Source organism: Trachemys scripta, chromosome 8 (genome assembly GCF_013100865.1).
Source record: "Trachemys scripta elegans isolate TJP31775 chromosome 8, CAS_Tse_1.0, whole genome shotgun sequence".
Lineage (NCBI taxonomy): Eukaryota > Metazoa > Chordata > Testudines > Emydidae > Trachemys > Trachemys scripta.
In genome coordinates, this window is record NC_048305.1 from 21,371,265 (window position 1) to 21,394,623 (window position 23,359).

The following is a 23,359-nucleotide window of genomic DNA, read 5'->3' on the forward strand; positions in this document are numbered from 1 at the left end:
AGGTACATGCCACCCATAGGGTTGCCAGGTATCCAGTTTTCGACCCTAGCAGCTCTGGTGGCTCTGGCCAGCACTGCCGCCCGGGCCATTAAAACTCTGGTCAGCAGAGCTGCAGGGCTAAGGCAGGCTAGTCCCTACCTGTCCTGGCACCGTGCTGCACCCCGGAAGCAGCGAGCAGGTCCGGCTCCTATGTGGTGAGGCCACAGGCTCAGCGCGCTGTCCCCACCCCAAGCACCAGCTCCACATTCCCACTACTGGGAACCATGGCCAATGGGAGCTGGGGGGTAGTGCCTGAGGGTGAGAGCAGCATGCATGGAGCCTCCTGGCACTCCTGTGTGGGAGCTGGACGTGCTGCTGGCTGCTTCTGGGGCGCAGCGCCAAGCCAGGACAGGCAGGGAGCCTGCCTTTGTCCCACTGCACTGCTGACTGGGACCTGACCGAGGTAAGCTTGCACCCCAATCCCCTCCCCCAGCCCAGAGCCCCCTCCTGCACCCCAAATCCCTCATCCCTGGCCTCACCCCAGAGCCTGCACCCCCAGCCAGAGCCCTCACCCACCCTGAACCCCAACCCCTTGCCCCAGCCCAGAGCCCCCTCCCACACCCTTAACCCCTCATTTCTGATCCCACCCTGGAGCCTGCACCCCCAGTTAGAGCCCTCACCCCCTCCTGCACCCCAACCCCCTGCTCCAGACCCCTGACAGTGAGTGAGGGTGTGGGAGAGTGAGCCACCAAGGGAGGGGGAACATAGTGAGTGGGGATGGGGCCTGGGGGAGGGCTAGGGTGTTTGGTTTTTGTGCACTTCGAAAGTTGGCAACCCTACCCGCCACCAGAGGATGGGGGAGGGCAGAGCCAGCAGACTATGCCAGGCGGGCTACCGCTATGTCACAAAGGCGGCAGATTGGGACAGGCTACCTCTCACGCCCTGCAGCAGAGCCGGGGCTGGGCAGCCCAAGGGACCAGAGTTTAGACGCCAGGGACCGCTACCGGCGGCAGAGTGTAACAATGCAGCAGGTGGGGGCACTAGGACCCGGAGGTGGGAGCAGGGACGATCCTCCTGCCAGCGCCACGCTCCAGCGAGAGGCGCCCAGACACTGGCTGAAAGGGCAGCCCCGTGCGGTGCCTGCCGGGACTGGGAGCACCGCCGCCTGTGCAGTGGCTAATGGGAGTTGTAGTCCCCACCGCCGTGCGCTACCCGCAGAGTGTAACACAGTCCCGTGCCCGATGACGCGGGGGCTGATGGGAGTTGCAGTCCATGACGCCGCGGCGCGGTGGCCGATGGGGCCTGTAGTTCTGCCGGGGGCGGGCGCAGTTCCCGGCGGGCGGCGCTCAGTCACACGCCAGCGGACTGAAGGAGGGAGGCGGGAGCATGGCTGGCAGGTCCCTGCGGGCGGCCCGGCATCACCTTAGCCCGCTGCTCTCGTTGGGCGCTCAGCGGCCCAGCAGGTAAGGCGGGGGGAGCTGGCCACCCATCCCCATCACCCAGGGGCCCCGATCGCTCCCCTGCCCTCTCTGTGCCCCTCACCGTGGTGCCGGGGCTGTCCGCGCTGGGCAGCGAGGTGGGCATGGGGGGCTTTGGCGCTGAGCCACCGCGGGCTAGCAAAGGAGCCCGAGCGGCTGCACTCTCGGGTGAGCTGTGTGCCACCTGCTAAGTACTGCCCGGCTGCTGCTCCGGTGCCCTGCCCAGGCTGCTGGGGTGTGGGGGGCCGGCCCTGCCCGGCCCGGGTCTGGTACCCTGCCCAGGCAGACAGGGCGGGCCGCCCCAGACGGCGGGGCGGGGGTCTGTCCGTTGCAAGCTGCGCTACTGGGGGGGAGGTGTCGGGAGCGCAGCCAGCCTAAAATCTTAAAAGGCGGCCCCTGGTCCGAGCTCCTCCGTGTTGGGCGGCCCCCTGGAGGGGCCTTGGGCCTGGTTTTCAGACCCGGCCGCTCCCGTGGCTCACCTGGGGCTGTGCGCCTCGGACCCGCGGGGGAGCAGGGCGAGCAGCCCTCCAGCCGCTCCCCAAGCCAGGGCGGCTGTTGAGTGCTGGCCTGGCCCGCAAAGGGGCCCTCCCAGCAAGGAGCCCACCATCCCTGGCTTGACTTTCACTTGTGTTTTCAGCTTGGTCTTCCTGTTCCTAAATCAGATGTAAATGGACTTTATTTCATGTAATCTCTAGCCCTAAAAAGAACAATTGCTGTGTGCTCATACTGAGAGTAAGGAGAAACAGGTGTTAATCACTTCTGGGGAGCAAGGGCTAGTAATTCAGTCTGTATTTCAGGAAAGGTCCAACCCTAGAAATTGTTTGAGGCGTGTTCACTGCAGTCATTTTTAAGGCTTTCAATGAGAATGGGTGGCCCCTGTTTCTTTTTGAGGCCAGAAATAAGTGTAACTGCAGCTGGTCCATGACTGGGTCACATAGAGTCTGCAGTAACACAAATAAATAATAATATTGGGGCATAGGAGTGCGGAAGTTGATATATGCTGATAAAGCTCTAGGTATGGAATTGTTGCAGTGTGTATATAGAAAGCAAATCATTGTCTGGAATCAAAAAACCACAGTCTTGGCTACACTAGGAAAATGGCACACAAGTTCCCATTGGTTCCGCTGCACTGATGGGGGGCCTAGTGTGGACAGGCTCCCTGTGGCTGAACCTGTTGTAAAAACTCTTCCAAGTACATGAGCTTACAGAAAGTTTAACTAAAATGGTTTTAAAAGTGAGTCTTGGCCACAGGAAACTTGCTTATGCAGGGGATCCCACTGGTGCAATGAACCTTTGGAAAATGTTGGTGAAACATCCCGGGTATAGACATAGCTATCTTAATGGAATCTGAATGTCTATTAAATGGATTTTCAAATGACTAATCAGAAATGAGAGACAAAGTGGAGAGGTAATATCTTTTATTGGGCCAACTTCTGCTGGTGAAAGAGGAAGCTTTCAAGCTTACACAGAGCTCTTCTTCAGGCAGGTGCCTAGTGCTTCTCCTCTTTCTCTTTCACCGAAAGAAGCTGGTCCAATAAAAGATATATTACTTTACCCACCTTGTCTCTCTAATATCCTGGCATCAGCTTCACTACAGTAACACTACAAACAATAATCAGAAATAACTCAGTGCAGAAAGTGGAAGCAAGATGTATTTTGAAAAGCAGGTTCTTTCTGAGAACAGTTGAGCTTGCCTCTAAAAGGAAGTGGTTGTACGGTAAATGCAATGGGCCAAGTTCTGCCTTCGCCTCCCACTGACTTTATGTGCAATATCTCAGTGTTAGAAAAGCAGACAAGCGGGGTTATGAATACAGTTCTGCGCCTCTCTAAAAACCTTGTAAAAGGCTTTTAAATTTGTTAATTAGTGTAGTGTTGCTGTTTTGCCAATTACATAACCTAATATTTGATATTCTTGAAGTGTTTCTTGGGCTTAGTTTCTAGCAAGATTTGAATACAGTTGTACTGTGTATCTGATTGGGGCAATTGACTCGTGTTTTGGGTGGTCACGGAAGAAGGAGGCTTAACCTGGAGTGTCCATTCTTTGAGTCCCACTTCAGACCTTGTGTTAAAAGACAACTGATGTCTACTAGTTGGTTCCTTGGTTGAAACGCAGACAGCAGAGAAGGGGAAAGACAAAGGACTCACAGGTTTATTCTCGATTTATCACTCTAAAGGGAAATTCGAAAAGAATTTAAGCACAATAAAATGATGGGTTCCCATATGTGCTTTGGGAACTGCTGGGTTTGGGCCTTGTAGTAAAAGCATGTTATGTCCAGAAATCTTCCCCTTCATGCACTCTTTTGTGTACTGGGTAATTATCCTTGTAAATATGCTGTCAGCTTGAAATAGGTGTGGCCTCTGATCTATAGATGGTATCATTGGGATAGTTCATGACAGACAGTCAAGCACCATCAGTAGTTTGAAACCAGTCCATAGATGCATAATGTTAAATGTATCCTCCAATTGCACATGTGTCATGCTAATAAAGTAACCGTTAGGTGGATGATCGCATTGCAGAAAGGGACATTCAGATTGGATGGTCTGTCCTGGGTCTTTGAGATGTGAGCCTGTGGTGTGTAACTGATTATCATTAGAGAAGCAGGCTTCCTCACGTCCAAAAAGGGGACATGGAGAGAAGCTTGAATTGGGAGAAGAGATAATGAGACAGGTTGGATGTTCAGAAAGTGAATCAGGGAACTTCAGACTGTTGTATAACATCCTGTATGGCGGAAGGAGAGATGGTGCTATGTATCTTATCACACACCAACCCTTCTCATAATTTAAAGTCTGAGATTTAAGGATAACTGGCTTAAACTATATGGATAGATTTGGGTGTTGTCCCCTAAATCCTTTTCTACCCCCATTGATCTGCCTGTCTCTGGCACTGGTTTCAGAGTCTTTCACATCCAGTTCAATAATCTGCTCGCTCCTTCAGGGATTTCCCCAGTGCTGTCACTGTCATGTCAGACTTTCCTAACTTCCTGGCGTGTAATTACTATCTATTCATAGTTGTTTGCAGTGTTGATGTGGCTATGTTGGTATTGGATCAACTTCTGTTGGTGAAAGAGACAAGCTTTTGAGCTAGACAGAGCTTATCTTCAAAGAAGTTGGTCCAATAAAAGATATTACCACACCCACCTTGTCTTCCTATTCCTAGGAAATCTGGGGTTAACACTGTATCTGGAAGGTGGGACTGTATTACACTAGCTGCAGATAATAGTATGCACCTCCTATCTCTTAAGAAGAAGCAAACTATGCAGCTTGTTCTTGTGTTCCATTCCATATGGCAGTTCTGAGCAAATGGCAGTTCTGAGCAGACCCCTTTTAAACATCGCTCTGAGAGAGCTCTTGTTCCTTGTCTGCCGCATGAGGCAGGCTAATCCAAACAGCATGTGGGAGTTGGGACTTTATTTAGCATGGGGGTGTGTTTTGGGACTTGGATTTGGTTTCACTAGCTGGGAAAGGGAGTCCATGCAGGCAGCTCTCTGCTTCACGTAGGCAGGTTTCTCTGGCTGAAGCACTAGCTCATTTATTCCTCTCTCACTCTTGCGTGTGTACACACCCACACCCACTATGAGTCACATGTAAACAGCTCACTAAACTTCCGTTCCTCGGAAGTGAATGAGCAGCAACACCTGGAAATATCCATTTAGGGTTTTAAAGCAAAATTGGTCTTGATCTGTGGATTATAAAACTAGGTGATTGGGCTGCCAGTTGCATTTCAAGGCTGTTTTGCCTGAATGGTTCTTCTGCTGCATGTTTGTTAACTTCAGTGACTGAAGTTATGTACGATAAATTAAGTGTGAAAAGTTCATGGGTCAAAAGTCATAATTACAATTCATACACTCAACCCACACACATTTTTTTTTCTCTTTTACAAAACTTAAAATTTTCCAAACTTGCACTGATCTGTTTAGAAATCTAAGCTAATTTTTCCCTCCCCACAGTTCACATCTCTCTTTTTAATTTTGGGAAATAGTGATCTGTTAATATTGTTATCTTCTTTTAAAAGAGCAACTTTTAATTAACTGCTTGCTGTTTGCAGCTTTTAATTCTAAAATAACACACCCTAGTTATTTCTAAGTCTCCGCCTCTCTCTGTCTTGTGATAGTAAACTGCATTTTTGTGGCATGACTGGCTAGACAGTTGCATCCTATCTTTTTATCTCTCTCTTAGTGGGATAGTCTCCACTGAGACACAGAATCTCATTCACAGATTCCAAGGCCAGAAGGGACTGTTGTGATCTAGTCCAGTGGTTTTCAAACTTTTTTTTTCTGGCGACCCAGTTGAAAAAAATTGTTGATGCCCACAAACCAACGGAGCTGGGGATGAGGGGTTCGGGGTATGGTAGGGGTTCAGGGCTGGGGCAGAGGGTTGGGGGTCGAGGGTGAGAGCTACGGGGTGGGGCTGGGAATGAGGAGTTCAGGGTGTGGGAGGGGGCTCTGGGCTGGGATCAGGGCTCTGGGCTGGGGGTGCAGGCTCTGGGGTGGGGTCAGGGATGAGGGGTTTGAGGTGCAGGAAGGTGCTCTGGGTTTGGGGGGGCTCATGGCTAGGGTTGGGGTGTGGGCTTACCTCAGGCAGCTCCCAGTCAGCGGCGCAGCAGGGGTGCTAAGGCAGGCTTCCTGCCTGTCCTGGCACCATGGACCGCATTGTGCCCCGGAAGTGGCCAGCAGCAGGTCCAGCTCCTAGGTGCGCAAGCAACTCCATGAGGCTCTGGCCCGTGGGCACCCTCTTCCCCTCCCCCGCCTCCCCCCATAGCTCTCGGCCAATGGGAGTGCGAAGCTGGTGCTCAAGGTGGGGGCAGCGTGCGAAGCCCCCCACTGCCTAGGAGCCAGGCCTGCTGCTGGCCACTTCCAGGGCGCAGCGCGGTGTCAGACCAGGTAGGGACTAGCCTGCCTTAGCCGGGCAGCACTGCCGACGGGACTTTTAACGGCCCGGTCGGCGGTGCTGACCAGAGCTGCCGCAACCCAGTGCCTTACGTTCTGCGACCCACTACTGGGTTGCGACCAGCAGTTTGAAAACCACTGATCTAGTCTGACCTCCTGTATAACACAGACCATAGAACTTCTCCCAAAGTAATTCCTAGAACATATCTTTGAGGAAAAAAAAATCCCAATCTTGATTTAAAAATTGCTAGTGATGGAGAATCCACCAACACCTGTGGTAAATTTTCCAGTAGTTAATTACCACCTGAGCTGTTAAAAATTGATGCTTTATTTCCAGTCTGAATTTGTTTTGTTTCAACTTCCAGACACTGAATCATGTTTTACTTTTTTCTGCTACACTGAAGAGCCCGTTATCAAATATTTGTTCCCCATGTAGGTACTTATAGACAGTAATCACATCACTGCTTCACTTTCCCTTTGTTAAACAAAATAGATAGATTCAAGGAGCTCAATTACAATATGGCATGTTTTCTAACCCTTTAATCATTCTTGTAGTTCTTCTCTAAACCCTTTCCAATTTATCAACATCCTTCTTGAATTGTGGGCACCAGAACTGGACAAGTATTCCAGCAGTGGTTGTATCACTGCCAAATACAGCAATAAAACAACCTCTCTGTCCCTACTCGAGGTTCCTCTCCTTCAGTCTCCCTCTGTCTTTACAGTTCAGGTTACTGAAGTTGCAGTTTAGGATGCTTGCATGAGAAAACCATCTGACTGACTGAGTTGTACTTTCTGATTCCAGTAATCTGTATTGAAACCACCCTGTCCAGGACCCCAGGAGATCTGGACTAAAATACACCCAGCAGCTGAATTCACCAGTTAAACCAGGCGTTCTCAAACTTGGAGTTGGGACCCCTCAGGGTCACAAGGTTACACATGGAGGGTCGCGAGCTGTCAGCCTCCACTCCAAACCGCGCTTTGCCTCTAGCATTTATAATGGTGTTAAATTAAAAACACTTTTTAATATATTTATTGGGGGGGGTCGCACTCAGAGGCTTGCTATGTGAAAAGGGTCACCAGTACAAAAGTTTGAGAACCTCTGAGTTAAACCAACTTTATGTATATATACAATAGGGCCGGCTCCAGGCACCAGCCCACCAAGCATCTGCTTGGGGTGGTGCCTGGAGCGGGGCGGCCCGGCGGGGCGCTCCGGCCCGAGAGCGGGGTCGTGACTGGGCTTGCCGCCCTCCCCGCGGCGTTCCCGCTGCCGGGGAGAGCGGAGCCGCAGCGGGCTTGCCGCCCTCCCCCCGCGCTCCAGCCGGTCAGGGAGAGCGGGGCCCCAGCCGGACTTGCCGCCCTCCCCCCGGCGCTCTGGCTGCCGGGGGCTCTCCGCCCTCCCCCAGGGGCTCTGGCTGCCGGGGGCTCTCCGCCCTCCGGGGAGAGCAGAGAGCCCCGGCTGGGCTCGCCGCCCTGCTCCCAGTGCTCTGGCTGCCGGGGAGAGCGGTGGCCATGGCGGGCTTGCCGCCCTCCCCCGGGCGCTCCGGCCGGTCGGGGATTGCGGGCCCGCGGCTGGGCTCGGCGCCTTCCCCTGCCACGCTTGGAGCCGGCCCTGCTAAACAATAGTAATGAGAGAGAGAGAGACGCACACATTCATTCATTCATTTAGCTAGAGTAAATTTGAAAGAAATAGGAATTGTTTGTCAAGAGTTGTTTCTGGATTTACATAAGGAATGCAAGCTATGCTTGTTCTCAGCTTTTGGTTCAGTTTTAAACCACCGTTGATACTCTGTTCAATAGTCGTTAAATTTAATAAAGCAAGTAAGATACCAATCCTCAATCTATCTCTTTAATGTTGCATCATGAAGAGTATTCTATAGTGCAAAAGCTTGCTCAGTCTTCAGTCATTATAATAGATTTGTGGGGAGAGGGATAGCTCAGTGGTTTGAGCATTGGCCTGCTAAACCCAGCGTTGAGTTCAATCCTTGAGGGGGCCATTTAGGGATCTCAGGGACGGTACTTGGTTCTGCTGCGAAGGCAGGGAACTGGACTTAACTCAATGACCTTTCAAGGTCCCTTCCAGTTCTATGAGTAAGTATATCTCCATATAATAATAATAATTAATAATAGATTTGAGGGGGAAACCGTCACCAACATAGATTTGGCTGGCACTTAGATACCATCACTATAGGCGCCTTAAAAGTGCTCCAGATCACATCCCTCTGTTCAGAACAGGTCTCCATGTTGTTTGTGGTGGTTAAAATGCTAGCAGCCATCAGCTCCTTGTCTGTGCTGGTACTCCCACAGATAGAACTGCAATAATGGGTGATTTTTTTTTTTTGGAAAACAGCTTAGTGTAGACAGGCCTTAGATAATTCTTGGGTTATTATATAAGGATCGCCTAGTGCAAGGAAAGCCATGTCTCGGTAGCAGGGTTCACTGTGCAAGTTAGTGTGCTGTAGATTCATACACTGGTTTGCCGTGCACTAAAAGGGGCAGTTTGCCATGCAGATGGTGCACTAAGCACCTAATTAGCAGATATTTATATGCAGATGTAGTTTGGAAGGGTAAGGAAGTTTCTGGATATCTGTTGTTGGTCTTGTGGGGACATCGGACAACCTCCTTTCAAAGACAAAAGAGAGGAGGAGGTAGCCTGCTGGGTGGGGAATTGTAACACTATTAGCTGTTAACTAATAGTTAGGCTTGATGGTCATAGGTTAGTGTAAAGCTTTTGGTTACCATGTCAACAAGCCTTTTTTTAAAGGAGATATTGAAAATCTTGGTTTGGGGGAGAGCTCAACAGGCACTCCCAAGAATTTAGAAACTCTTTTGTTCAGCAGATGCCAATATGCTTTCTGAATGGAGCCTTCTTGGAGGAACACTTCCCCAAACTATGAGTGTAATCCTAATCTGGTGTGAAGTTTGAGAGAATGATAGGCAGGCTTGGGGTGAGCACAGGACTTGGAGCCAGCGAATTCCTGAGTGTCAGTCCTGGTTCTGACACACACTCTTTCTGTGACCTTCCGAAAGATATTGCTTCTCTGCCTCAGTGTCCCATCTGTAGACTAGGAATGTTAAATAGTGACTCATCTCTCAGGGTGGCATTGTGGTTAGTTTTCAGAGTAGCAGCTATGTTAGTCTGTATCCGCAAAAAGAACAGGAGTACTTGTGGCACCTTAGAGACTAACAAATTTGTTAGTCTCAGAGGGTACCTCTATATTTACCTCCGGGTTCAGCGGTAAGCAATCTTGTCTAGACGCAATAAATTGATCCCGGATCGATCCTGGAAGTGCTCGCCGTCGACACCGGTACTCCTGCTCCGCGAGAGGAGTACGCGGAGTCGACAGGGGAGCTTGCCTGCCGCATGTGGACCTTTGGTAAGTACCTTTAAGTTTGAACTAAGGTACTTTGACTTCAGCTACGTTATTTACATAGCTGAAGTTGCGTATCTTAGTTCGAACTGGGGTGTTAGTGTGGACCAGCCCTAAGGTGCCACAAGTACTCCTGTTCTTATTATGGTTAGTGTTAGCCAAAGGCTTTGAAGTTCCATGTAAGTACTAAATGTTTTAATTATTTTGCAGGCTGTGCAACCTGCTGCCTGTTTTTCAAGTATTGACGGAAACATCTCACATCCTGATAGATTTTTTTTCTATTTGCTTAACTAGTTTTTGAGAGAGTCACCAAGTTGTGTTGGGACAGATTCCTATGAACCTGGGTAGTACTTAGTGTTTATACAGCTTAGTCCAGTTCCCTGACTCTGGTGGTTGTGTAATGTAGGAGCCAGCTTGTTCTAGAATCTCTCTCTCGGGTGAGTTACCTGACCGTTGCAGCATGAACCACAGTAGCTTAGTCTCCAGGCTTTTTAGGCGCACACACTTTTCAGCAGGGGAAGCAACCTGGAAGCAAGTGCTCTAAGCTCTGCTCTTGCTTTGTATTTGCCCTCAGGATTCCTGCTTTTGCCACTGTGGCTAAAACCAGCTTGGACAGTGACTAAAGGGGCAGCTTTCTGCAGAGACAAGTTTCAGCTCCTTCTCTCTCCACTAATAGAGCTATTAACTGTGGGCTGTGAGGGTCCTTGCAGAAGGTGCCGAAGCTATGTTAATATGCAGGATGCACACACAGCATGTTCACTGGAACCATCTACCATTTATTGCTATGTACAACAAGCTTCTAGTAAAAAGAGTCAGGTTCATTGAGAAGTAAAGTGGGCCAACTGGCTAAGTGGAGGACTGGCCAGGCCCCAGAAAGTGCTGATAGGTCTGAAGGAGAAGATAGCTAATAGGCCAGTAAGAAGAGAGCAGGCCAGTGGCTTCTGTCAGAGGGAGCAGAGCTGTTTTGGGACTTGGCACGATGTGTACGCACTTCCTCCCTGGTTTGCTGAATCTGTTAGCTGAAGTCCATATCTGGAGGGGATCAGCTGGCCTGGGTGGGTTCTGGTGTGTAGTCAATGGTTGGCAGACACAAATCCCTATGATGTTAGGCCTTGCAGTGCTTGGGAATCTCTGAAGCTGCTGTAGGTTTGCAGATGTAATATGTGGACTCAGTTCAGAAATGTTAGCTCTCTGAAGCCGCTGTTGAAAGAGCCTTGTAAAGAAGGCAGGTAATAGATCTGCCTTGCAAAACTGCCTTTAGAATTTATCATCCCAGGGCACAAACTCAGCTCACCCACTGGTACCAGGAGGCTAACAGATATCCACCAATGGTTACTTGCGTGTCAAAAAATCTGACTCTTCCCCCAAGCAAGTGAATTCAGCATGGCTGTGAAATGGGATGCAAAACTCAGTGATATGTGATCTGCTGTTAAATCCCTAAGAGAGCTGGGGCTTTTCAAAGAAGCTCTGTCCTGCAGAACATCTTGACATGCCTGTGTAGAGGCTTCACAGATCAGATCTGAACTGCCTGTGTAGAGGTTTCACAAGCTGGGGAATTTCTGTGCCCACGAACAAGATCCTCACACTTCGTGTATGATCTTTTCAGCAGGAATGTGCGTGTCGGTTCTCCCACCCCTTGGCTAGATTCATTAAGGGGTGGGGGATGTCACCTTCCTCTCAAACATTTGTTACAGAGGGAAAAGATTTTGAACTAGATACTAACATGCCAAGTTGTATGGTTATAAGGTTTATTGTCCACCAGCTCTCTGCATTTGAACTCTGTTTACATATTCCAAGTAACTTAGGCCTTGTCTACACTGCAAAGGTTATGCTGCTTTAATTAAAGCATTTTAATTAAAACTAGGGCTGTCACGCGATTAAAAAAAATGGTGGCCAAAGCATGAAGGGACATACGAATGTTTAGCATATCTGGCATGTAAATACCTTGCAATGCCACCTACAAAAGTCCCATGCAAACGCCTGTTCTCACTTTATTGTGACATTGTAAATAAGAAGTGGGCAATGTTATCTCCCGTAAATGTAAACAAATTTGTTTGTCTTAGCTATTGGCTGAACAAGAAGTAGGACTGAGTGGACTTGTAGGCGCTAAGGTTTTACAATGTTTTGTTTTTGAGTACACTTATGTAACAGGAAAAAAATCTATATTTGTAAGTGGCACTTTCACGATAAAGAGAGTGCAATACAGCAGGGGTTTTCAACCTTTTTCTTTCTGAGTTTCCCCCTCCCCCCCCCCCCCCCCACATGCTATAAAAACTCCATGGCCCACCTGTGCCACAATAACTGGTTTTCTGCATATAAAAGCCAGGACTGGTGTCAGGAGGTAGCAAGCAGGGCAGTTGCCTGGGGCCCCATGCCACAGGGTCCCCCTCAAAGCTACATTGCTCAGGCTTCGGCTTCAGACCTGGGTAGCGGGACTCAGGAGCCCTGGGCTTCAGCCTCATGCAGTGTGGCTTCAACTTTCTACTCCGGGCCCTAGTGAGTCTAATGCTGGCCCTGCTTGGCGGGCCCCCTGAAACCTGTTTGCGCCCGCCCCCCCCCCGCCCCGGGGGTGGGGGGGCAGACCCATGATTGAGAACCACTGCAATACAGTATTTGTATGAGGTGAATTGAAAAATACTATTTCTTTTGTTTCTCATTTTTACCGTGCAAATATTTGTAATAAAAAATAATATAAAGTGAGCACTGTACACTTTGTGTTCTGTGTTGTAATTGAAATCAATATATTTGAAAATGTAGACGAACATCCAAAAATATTTAATAAATGTCAATTGGTATTCTATTGTTTAATAGTGCGATTAATCATAATTAAATGTTTTAATCGCAATTAATTTTTGAGTGAATCGTGTGAGTTAACTGCAATTAATCAACAGCCCTAATTAAAACCGCTGTTGCATGTCCACAGTAGCTCCGTTTGTTGGCAGAGTGCATCCACACGAACAGCTCTTGCATCGACACAGAGAGCAGTGCAACATTGTGGTAGCTATCCCACTATGCAACTGGCTGCAGGGTGCTTTGGGAAGGATTTGCAATGCCTCATGAGGGGGCAGGTATAGCATCCCATGATGCAGGTTTCTCAATCCCATTCTTCCAGGGGCTTCCAGTTCCTAGTAGATTGTCAGCTGCTTTTCAACTGAAGTGTGTGGGGGGAGGGAGAGGAGAGTGGTGTATCTGGGGCGGGGGAGACTTAACTTTGCCGCAAAAAGCTTTATGCCTGTCGTTGAGGTGGTTTTATTTTGTTGGCAGAAACAGCAGAGGTTTGCTGCCAAAAGTAGCTTTGTAGTGTGGACACCTCCCCTATTTTGTCATGTAGACATGTCTGGGTGGCATCAGCCACTGTATTATCTAAGCACCAAAGCGTAGTATCTGCCTTTCATATCTGCTTATTTTACATGAGTTAAGATCCTACCTAGGTGTCTCCAAAGAGAATGTGCTTTTAACACGTGATGGGCACAAAGCAACATCGTGTTTCTCTTTCTTCTTTGCCCTTGGCTTGTATTTTAGAGATTGCCTGTGTGTCTTCAGCACTGCGGCTCAGCAGAGGAGTACGGGAGATGAGTGTGGACCAGAGGATCCCCGCGATGAGCCGAGACATCCCCTTTCTGAGCGAACTATAGAGCTCAAAGCCAGCAAACTGGAAGAACAAGTCCGTGATTTAACTGTGAGTCTACCACTAGCAGCATCTTAGCCAAGGTATCCCCACGTCCTCAGGGTTCAGTCCCTTCAAAATGGGAGGGCTCATTCATTTCACTGTTAAGCCACCTGCCTGAATACATTATAGATGACATCTTTTATCCCAAAGCTTTTCACCAACTTCACCACGGAAAGGCAGCCATCTCTGGGCTACAGGGTGGCAACCAGCTACCCTTGCGTAACATGAGGAGGCAATGCCCAGTTAGCAAAGTGCTTTATGTCCTCCTCCAAAACATCAGCTGTTGATTACTGCTGGAAGTAGGAGACCAGACTGGATGAACCAAGTAGTCTGATCCTGGCTAGCAAATACTGTGTTTATTAGAGATTCCCTGTTCAAATCTTTGAGTGTTGCCTGTTAAGACACAGGCAAAATTACTGCAGGTCTAGTGAGAATTCAAATGATGATCCTGATTAGCCTGGCCTTATGGCATTCAAGGATCACCATGTCTTAGGAGGGTTTATACAACTCAGATAAATGTGCAAAATGATCCGGCTGAGGCAGGCCTGATGTGTAGAATGTATTTAGCTGCTTTTCTTAATTGAGGAGATGGTTTTCTATGCATTTGGAAATCGGCATCTGTTCTGAAATCCTGCTCTTTAAACTCTAGGTACAAGGTGTTGTGGCCAAGTTACTCTTGCTTTAGGTAGCAAAGCAGTGTTCCATTCCCTCTATCATAGGTGCCGACTCAGTGGATGCTCCAGGTCTGGAGTACTCACAGGGAAAAAATAGTGCGTGCTCAGTAGCCCCACGGATCAGCCCTCCCCACCCCACCTACCCCCAGTGCCTCCCGCCTGGCTGTCACGATCAGCTGTTCAGCATCTTGCAGGAGACAGTAGGGGGGAGGAGCGGGGGGGCAGGAAGAGGCGGGGGAGGGGAGAGGTTTGGGAGAAGGGGCGGAGTGGGGGTCCTGCACCCCTGGGGAAATCCCAAAGTCGATGCCTCTACCCTCGCCTTTATCCCTTTCAGTTCCTTCATCTTACCAGTTAATCACGCTCATCATTTTTAGAACAGAATCACTCATGGAATGGAATCACTCATCCCATCTCTGTGAATTTGTAATCACCTCCTAGCTCACCCACTCCTTCTGCATTTCTAGACTTGGCCGCCTCCCTGTCCTCTCCCTCGGACTCTCCACAGTTGAAAGAGATGGCTGTTTCATTTGTGCTGCATCATCTTAACTGGAACGCCCTCATACTTCCACCTCAAAGCAATGAGTTACTTCCATTCTGTAACCCTGCCCCCATTGTACTAATTTCAAGGGAATTAATGGGGTCAGAGATGTTAATGTGACCCTGTCGTAATCCAACGTTAAACAGATCTCAGCCTGCTTCGTTTTATGGCAAACACATGATGAAATTTTTTTTTTTATCTTTTGTTAAAGATACAGAAAAGAAAGGAAAACAGGTATAGTATTATATAAGGCTTTCATTGTAACAACTTGTCTTGTTCCCTTTCCCTTTTGCCATAGAGTCTTTAGTGGGGAAAATTCCCTGTCTGACAGTCTCTTAGATGGTATTAAAGATCCTAATAACTGTCCTTTTTTAGGGAAAAGAGAGAAAGTTAATTTGAAATGGGCTGGAGCTGCTGCTGTTATTGTTAAAGTCCAGTCCCATTTTCAAGAAGACAAAATAAGATACACACAAAAGAGAACAACAAAGATAGACAATGCAACTTCCATCTCTGGTATTGACTTTCACTTGCAACCTCGCTATTGGAGAAACCAGAGGCATTGTACACTGTCTTATTAGCCACTCGGAGATCTGGCAAACTTGTACCAGCATTGGGCTGTTTAGGGCATTGCTTTTATCTGCCTCTCTGGTTTACAGTGGTGTTGCAAAATACACAGTCTTGGCCAGCTAAGCCAGACTCTTATTAGAAGGAGAGTGGTAGGAAAGAGAAGAAATAAAGTGGGGAATGAAAAGGACACATGGGGTGGGTCTGGAGGTATGTAACAGTGTCACATCCCAGATGGTGGTTGGGATTTAGGCAGAGCAGGTGGAGGTGATGATGTCATCTGGGTCCATCTCTCTGGCCCAGTCTGGTCGGGGCATCTCTCAGGATCAGGATGGCCCAGTGATGTTACAGTAGATCGTGGGATCCCAGGAGACCATGATGGTAAAACTCGCTTCAGCAGTTGCTGGCAAACAGCTGCTTCTTCTTGATATTGTTTTCCTCCAAAAATCTTTTCTTTTAAGGATCTCAAAAGGGAGTGATGGGCAAAATAGCCCAACCCCTTATGTTTGCCAAGTAGGCTTAACCAAAATCCAGGTGCTGAAAATTAATTGATTTCCAGTTCAGAACTTCTCTTGTTTATCAGGCCAGATTGTAACCCAGTCCTTGAGTTACATCAGTAGGTCTTTTTGTTTGGATTAATTCAGCCTTTGTCTCCCTTTTGCATCTTTTCCCATCAACTTATATTATTATAGATTGTGCTATTTTATGAGCTTTCACTCACTCCTTACAGTTGATCTCACAATTAAGGTAAATTCATAGCCCCCATTACTGGCTGATGCTCTGAACCCCGTTTATGATTTTGTATTGTTTACATTTATAAAATGGGTTTATCCATCAAGCTATAAGTTCCCGAGCAAATAGTAAAGTAGCACACCACTAATGTATTAACTATATGAACTTCCTCCCCAAGAAGGCTCCATGCTCCCTCATGGATATGCTGTCCCTGAAGGGCAACAGACTCTGGTCTGACAGACTAACAGGGCAGGCAAACAGCAGAGTTGAGAGCCCTCTCTTGAGATCAGCCTGCGCATCATCACTTTATGAAGGGTGCTACAAACAAATGCATTTTATTGAACTTCTCTACTGTCTTTACATTAGGGTGGCAAATGTACCGATGTGGCAAGTGAAAATAGAACTTGAAATATTGCAAAAGACTCTACTCCTGCTGACGCACTTTCTGAGAAATGTTACTCCTCACCCAAACACACAGAGGGGTGTGGGTGTGTGTGTGGGTGTGAAAGAGAGAGGTGGGTCACCAGTTCTACGTTATCATTGGGGAGAGCATCTGTTAGCCTTCTATGGCTGTCTACACTAGAGAATTTGTACACACATGCCACCCTGGCTAACACTGGTTCAGCTCCTGTGGTGTGAGCGATGTTGGCAGCCCTCTGTTGGGGAGCCACCAGCGTCACAACTATTTTGAGCACTGTGATTAGACTTGTTCCAAGCAGGGTTAATTCACATGGTACTAAAAAGAGCTAATCTTCCCTAGTGCTACCTCTGCTAACACTGGTTCAGCTGCACTGGTGAGATTTTTTTTTTTGTAGCTACTCCCTTGAGTCGAAAAGGCTAAAGAAGAGGGAAAGAGGCAGGGCCTTTCTAGAAATTATCACCCTGACAGCAGCTATCTTCTGCACTAGCAAAGCATCAGCTGATTGCAAATTCAGTACCCAGTCAGCTGCTAAGGGAAAGAATCCATCAAAAGCTGCACCTTGAATGGTCCAAAAACAGCAGACTGATCTGATAGCGCAGAGTGGTCTGCTCAGCTGTGCCCAAAACCCTCCTGACCCAGTGACTTGGGTACTGTTAATCTGCTCCTAGTTTTGCTGCCTCAAGCAATGGGAGAAGCCTTTGGGCACGTGTGTTCTTCCTAACTGGGGTGGCGGGGCCAGCATGAGCCGGTAACTTGCAGGGGGAGTATCTCTTTAAATAGACTGTCTATGTAGGGGGATGCAAGATTCTACACTAATTGGTGTGGCCCTGTGATGGGTCACTCCCCTTGTCTAATGCCTGTGCCTGTTGCTGTGTGTGCAGGAGCGATACCGGAAAGCCTTGGCGGATTCGGAAAATGTCCGGAGGAGAACACAGAAGTTTGTGGAAGATGCCAAGCTGTTTGGTAAGTGAAGTGCTGCTGGCACTGTCCAGGAGCTGTTTGCTGCAGCGTGACTTGCTTGGCTCAGCACAGTTGGGAAACAGAGCAGAAAGTACAGATAAGCTGCTTCCCCTCCCCGTCCTTCTGCCCTTGTTCTTTTTAAAGCCTGTTGTGGGGTTTGGCCTGAAGTGACTGGTGGCTGGACTTGCTAGCTGTTGTGTCTGCATGGTCAGCCAAATCCTGTGGGCTTATTTTGGAGATAGCCCTATGGCTTGTTTCTTTTTTCCAAGGTTGGTTTTGTAACAATGATCTATACTAATAAATCATACCACCCTGTGGATTTTGGGAATGTACTTGTAAAACGCTTACATTCAGCTGCTGAGCTGGTGTAAATCAGCATAGCTTCCTTGACTTCGTTGAAGATGATTTACACCAGCTGAGAATTGGCACGCTGAGTTTATTCCATGGTCTATGCAGTGTCATCAAGCTGCGGTCTCCTTTCTAGTACTGAGATCCCGTTCTTCCCTTCACCTCCATTATGAAATTAATGGATGTAGTGCATGCGGGGATAGAGGCCATCACTTTCTCAATTAATGTATTCTTCTTAAAATATATGTGGTAAACTCAGTGTTGGTGAAATGGGCTAGATTGATAGCCCTGGAGACTGATATCCTTGATTATCACAGAGCAGGTGCAACATGAGAAACGGCAGAGCAAGCATTCCACACTCTGTCCTGTCAATGTACTTTAATCCTTCTGTGAAGGGACCACCTCCAGGGGTGAGAGGATAGTTCAGTCTCCATGGAGAGTCCAGTCCTGGGCACCTCTGCTTAGACTGTCATCCTCAGAAATGCTAGTTGTGGTTTTATGTGATGTGGGCACCTGTCCGCTTGGAACTGGGCTGGGTCCACCATCTCATATCACTTAGGCTGCCAAGCAATCATCAGATGGTAGCACTCTAGGATCCTACTGGTATGACTTTGATTCAAACCTGAAACCGAAGGGTAGAAAGCTCTGTAGCCCATATCAGTCCTAGGAGTTTTCTTTTTTCTCATTAGTTAACGCTTATCTGAAGGCTGCTGGAGCTTATCCTGGGTTAGAGTGCCTATATTTCCTTTGCTTTGTGCCTGCCTGGTCTGCTCAGAAGTAGCTATTACATTCAGGGTCCATCTGCACTGTTGGAATTGGAATAGGCCCAGATGCAAGACTACATAGACCAATATCTGATCTGCTATGGATGCTTCTTTGTAACTCTCGTCTTTCTCCTCCTCCTACTTATTGGTTCTCTACATCGCTCTCAAACCTATATATGAAGGAGTATGCAGCATTTAATTGTTGCTTATGTCTTCCCCTTTCCTCTCCCATCTATCTCAGATCCCTTTTTGTTATGTTACTCAGTGAACATGTCCCTACCACCTGAGAGGGGGAAGGTTTCTGTCAATCTTCATATCAGATTCTCTGCAGCCAGAAATATACAGCTGCCCAAAATTTATACAAACTGAGCCAGGTTTCCTAAATGGCAACAAGCTTTGGATTCTATACCATGCCTAAGTACAATACTGAGGTCCCAGTCTCAGGAGATGCCGAATGCCCTCAGTTACCATTGAAGTGGGAGCTGAAGGCAGTCATCTCTTAGGATCAGTCCCTTCCAGTGTGGCATGGCAACATGCCCAGGGCTGATGCTGTAGCCTTGCACTATCTACCACTGAACTGACATTGCTTAACATCCTGCCTATTTGTGTGTGTGGCTACAGGGATCCAGAGTTTCTGCAAGGACCTGGTGGAGGTAGCTGATATCTTGGAGAAGACTACGGAGAGCGCTGCAAGAGAAGCAGAGCCCAGTGACCCAAAACCAACCCTCAAGAAGATCTATGAAGGCCTCTTCCTCATAGAGGCCAAGTTGCAAAGTGTATTTGCCAAGCATGGCCTTCAGAAGATGAACCCCGTCGGTGGCAAATATGATCCATACGACCATGAAATAGTCTGCCATGTGCCAGCAGAGGGAATGCAGCCGGGCACAGTGGCACTAGTGACTCAGGATGGCTATAAACTCCACGGCCGCACTATCAGACACGCACATGTTGGTGTGGCAGTAGAGTCGCAGGAGTGATGTGGTGGGTGCACCCATTGGGATCTGGGACCTTAATGAGCTGAGGACTCGGTCACACAGTGGCGATAGCAGCTGCATGTCTTTTCTTTATTTATTAAGCTAGGTTTGTATTGTACATTGGCTTCTTCACAACATGTGCAGTAATCTTGGCTTTAATTCCAAGAGGCTCAATTATTTAATGTTACTTTTCTGAGTGTTTGTAATACTGGGAATCCTGCTATTTAAGCATGTGGCACTGCTACCCCCTTCTCTGTTGGATTCAGGTCTCTATTAAAACTTACACTGGGGGAGGAGGGAGTTGGGGAGAGAGACTCTGAGAGCCAGGAATTTTCTGCCTTCTGATCCCAGCTCTGACATACTCTTTCTGTGGCTTTCGGCAAGTCACTTAGCCACTCTGCCTCAGTTTCCCTATATGTAAAATAGGGATATAATAATACTTACTAACCACCTCACCAGGGTGTTGTGAGGATTAAATAATATTTGAGATGCACCTTAGAGATGAAGAGCTCTAGCTAAGTGCAAAGTATTATTATGAGACTCTTGTGTGGTCTTTTATTTTTTTTCCTGTTTTCCTTAGGCAGAAGGAGCTGTGAAAGCATCTGCCATTTTCAGCCAGACTCTTCTCATCTCTCTTCAGAAAGCAATTCTGAATTAACAAAGCCTTAATCATCTTGTATTTGAGTATGGATGAGGTTTAAAAAAATAATAATAATAATAATAATCGCTGAAACGTGATCAGATTAAAGTTTGCTCACCAGCTAAGACTTCAGACCTGCAGAGCCGTCCTTAGGGGACAGTGAACCAGGGCAACCACTACCGGCCCTGCACTTTGGGGGACCACGTGGGCTGGCGTGATTGGGCAGCGGGTGAACCACTGGCTGGGGGAGGGAGAGCCCTCCACCCAAGGGAGAGCCACGCTTGGCTGTTTGGGGAGGCACAGCCTCCCCTACCCGCTCCCAGCGTGGTCGGTCCCGGAAGTGATGTCACTTCTGCCCCAGTCCCCGCACCTCCCTAGGGACGGCCCTGCAGACCTATCCACTTCTCACTAAAGTTAAACAGTGGGAGTGACATGAGGCAGGGGGAGCAGGAGCTATTCTCAAGTCTCAGCCACCGAGCAAAGATCTAGGCCTGTTCTCCAAACAAGAAGTATTTTTAAGAGAAGGAAAATCTATCTCTAGATCATTTGTGCCGCAGCTTTCAAGCATCAGAAACGGTTTACTCTTTATTAGCCCCGAAAAGGGAAATATGATCTCTTATTTTGTCAAGCCACCAGCTAACTGATACACAATTAACACCGATGACTTTCCCAACCCTAATTCAGAGCCTATTTCTGCCTGGCTGTGGATAGACATCAAATTTAGGCTTTATTTCAATTTTTAGATGGAAGGAGAGAAGTCTTAGCAAAAGCTCCAAGTGTCCTTGAATCAGCTGCAGCAGCAATTATGAGCAAGTGAAGAGAAGCAGGGATCCAAATGCCCGTCGAGATTGGGAGCTGGCCTGAAGGGTTCTACCTCAAGGCAGTCTGGCTGGTGCAGTCTGGCGAAAGATCATAGGGCATGTGTATCTCTGTTGCTGAACATGTGTGATGCCTTCAGCTAAACTGAAAGGGTGGGTAGACTCCTCATCCCCAGCGTTACTGACTTACTAGAAGCTAATGTCTATCTCTGAGCTAAATGGGAATCCAACCCTCATTTAATGAACAGCAGGAGAAATAATGGAAGAGAAGGCCCCAAGCTATCGGCTGCATTATAAAAGGCAAGGAGGGTGAACAGTTGTACTTTCAGGCGGTTCTTTCAGGAGTTCTTGCCTTCTCACTTGCTATCAAACCTATGGTCCTGCAGGTGGTTGGGCTCTGCTTCCAAAGACTTTTGTCTAGTGGGGTGCCAGTTCTGTCTCAGAGGAGGTATTCCTTTTCCATTCCTTTGCAGACATGAGATGCTGAAAAAGGCAGGAGAGGTACCCATAGTCTTATTGTGATGGACCTCAAAATTACAACCTCCCTCAATTAGCAGCTACAAATTAAGCCTTTCTTGGAAGATTCCATAAACGTAGAACATTCATCTGAGTGAGTTTCGTTCGAAGACAGACATGTCTCTTCTCATATGATTAGTGCAAAACTGCCTCTTAATGACAACGGTACCCATAGTTCCCTTGGGGGTGATTCAGCATTCCCATTCTTCATTACAAAACATTTCTTAGCATGTGTATGTGCCTCTGACCATTTTGGATGTTGAGGTGGGTGTTGAGGCAGGTACTTGAGATCTCAGCCCTGGAAATCAGAACTTCATGGCATTATTGGATCAGTTCTAGCAAACATCCACTTAAGTTTCTTTATCTGTGTAACTTCTACAATACTGGCGTACCTTGCAGGGCTGTTGTGAGGATTAATTTAAGTGTACAAAGTGCTCTGAGCTCCTTTAGTCAAAGGTGCTAGAAAGAGGCATGAGCTAAGATCAAGCATAGTACTTATTCTTCCTAGGTTTCTGCTTCACTTAGGCTAACTTTGGTCCTGTTGTGTGTCTGTCTGTCTGTGTGTATGTCTCTCTCTCTCTCATATGTGGCCGAGGTTGTTTATGGTTAGGTTGAATTTCTTCTGTGGAGATTCCAGTCCCCTTACTGTCTTCCATGGTTTGCATAAAGCTTGCACGCTAAACACAGGGGGCCAGATTTCTCTTTGGTGTAACTCTTTTGCACTTCAGGGAGTTACACCATGGAGAAATTGGGTCCTTTGGCTTTTTCTTCCCAGTCATTGTATGATGGCCTGAACTGAACACAGAAGTGTATTAGAAGGGAAGGTTTGGCGGAGGAGGGAAAATGTCACAAAAACACTAATCATTTCCACTTTAATACACCCATGAACCTTGGAACTTGAGCACTTAATGTAGATGACTGGATAACAAATATGTGTTCAGCTGGAGTCATGGGATAAGATAGGAAGCAAAGGGTAGAAATAAACGGTCAATTTTCACAGTCGAGAGAGGTAAATAAGGGGTCCCCCAAGGATCTGTACTGGGAGTAGTGCTGTACAACATACTCATAAATGATCTGGAAAAAGGTAAACAGTGAGGTGGCAGAGTTTGTAAACAACACAAAATTACTCAAGATAGTTAAGTCCAAAGCTGACTATGAAGAGTTACAAAGAGATCTCACAAAGCTGGGCGACTGGGCAACAAAATGGCAGATGAAATTCAATGATAAATGCAAAGTAATGCACATTGGAAAACATAATCCCAACTATACATACAAAATTAGCTATTACCACTCTAGAAAGAGATCGTGGACTCATCATGAATAGCTCTCTGAAAACATCTGCGCAATGTGCAGCAGCAGTCAAAAGCTAACAATGTTAGGAACCATTAGAAAAGGGATAGGTAATAAGAAAATATCGTAATGCCTCACTATCATCCATGGTAAACCCACACCTTGTATACTGTGTGCAGTTGTGGTAGCCCCATTTCAAAAAAGGTATATTAGAATTGGGAAAAGCACAGAGACGGCAACAGTGATTTAGGGGCATGGAACAGCTTCTATAAGAGGAGAGATTAAAAAACTGGGACTGTTCAGCTTGGGAAAGAGACTAAGGGGCAATATGATAGAGGTTTATGAAATCATGAATGGTGTGGAGAAAGTGAACAGGAGAGTATTATTTTCCCCTTCACATAACACACGAACCAGGGGTCACGCAATGAAATTGATAGGCAGCAGGTTTAAAACACATACGGAAGTACATCACACATTGTACAGTCAACCTGTGGAACTCATTGCCAGGGGATGTTGTGATGACCAAAATAAGTTCCTGGAGGATAGGTCCATCAATGGCCATTAGCCAAGATGGTCAGGGAGGCAACCTGATACTCTGGATGTCCCTAAACCTCTGACTGCCCTAAGCTGGAACTGGACGACAGAGGATGGATCACTCGATAAATTGCCCTGTTCTGTTCACTGCCTCTGAAGCATCTGGCATTGGCCACTGTCAGAGCACAGGATACTGGGCTAGGTA

General features: G+C 47.6%; 1 protein-coding gene across 1 annotated transcript; it reads left to right on the forward strand.

Annotated features, from left to right (window-relative positions):
- Positions 1–1,309: 1,309 nt before the first annotated feature.
- On the forward strand, positions 1,310–21,437 carry GRPEL2 (GrpE like 2, mitochondrial). The gene is made up of 4 exons (XM_034780256.1): positions 1,310–1,442; positions 13,234–13,390; positions 17,192–17,273; positions 19,004–21,437. Exons 1-4 carry the CDS (start codon positions 1,366–1,368, stop codon positions 19,357–19,359), a joined length of 672 nt encoding a protein of 223 aa, XP_034636147.1. The 5' UTR covers positions 1,310–1,365; the 3' UTR covers positions 19,360–21,437.
- Positions 21,438–23,359: the final 1,922 nt, after the last annotated feature.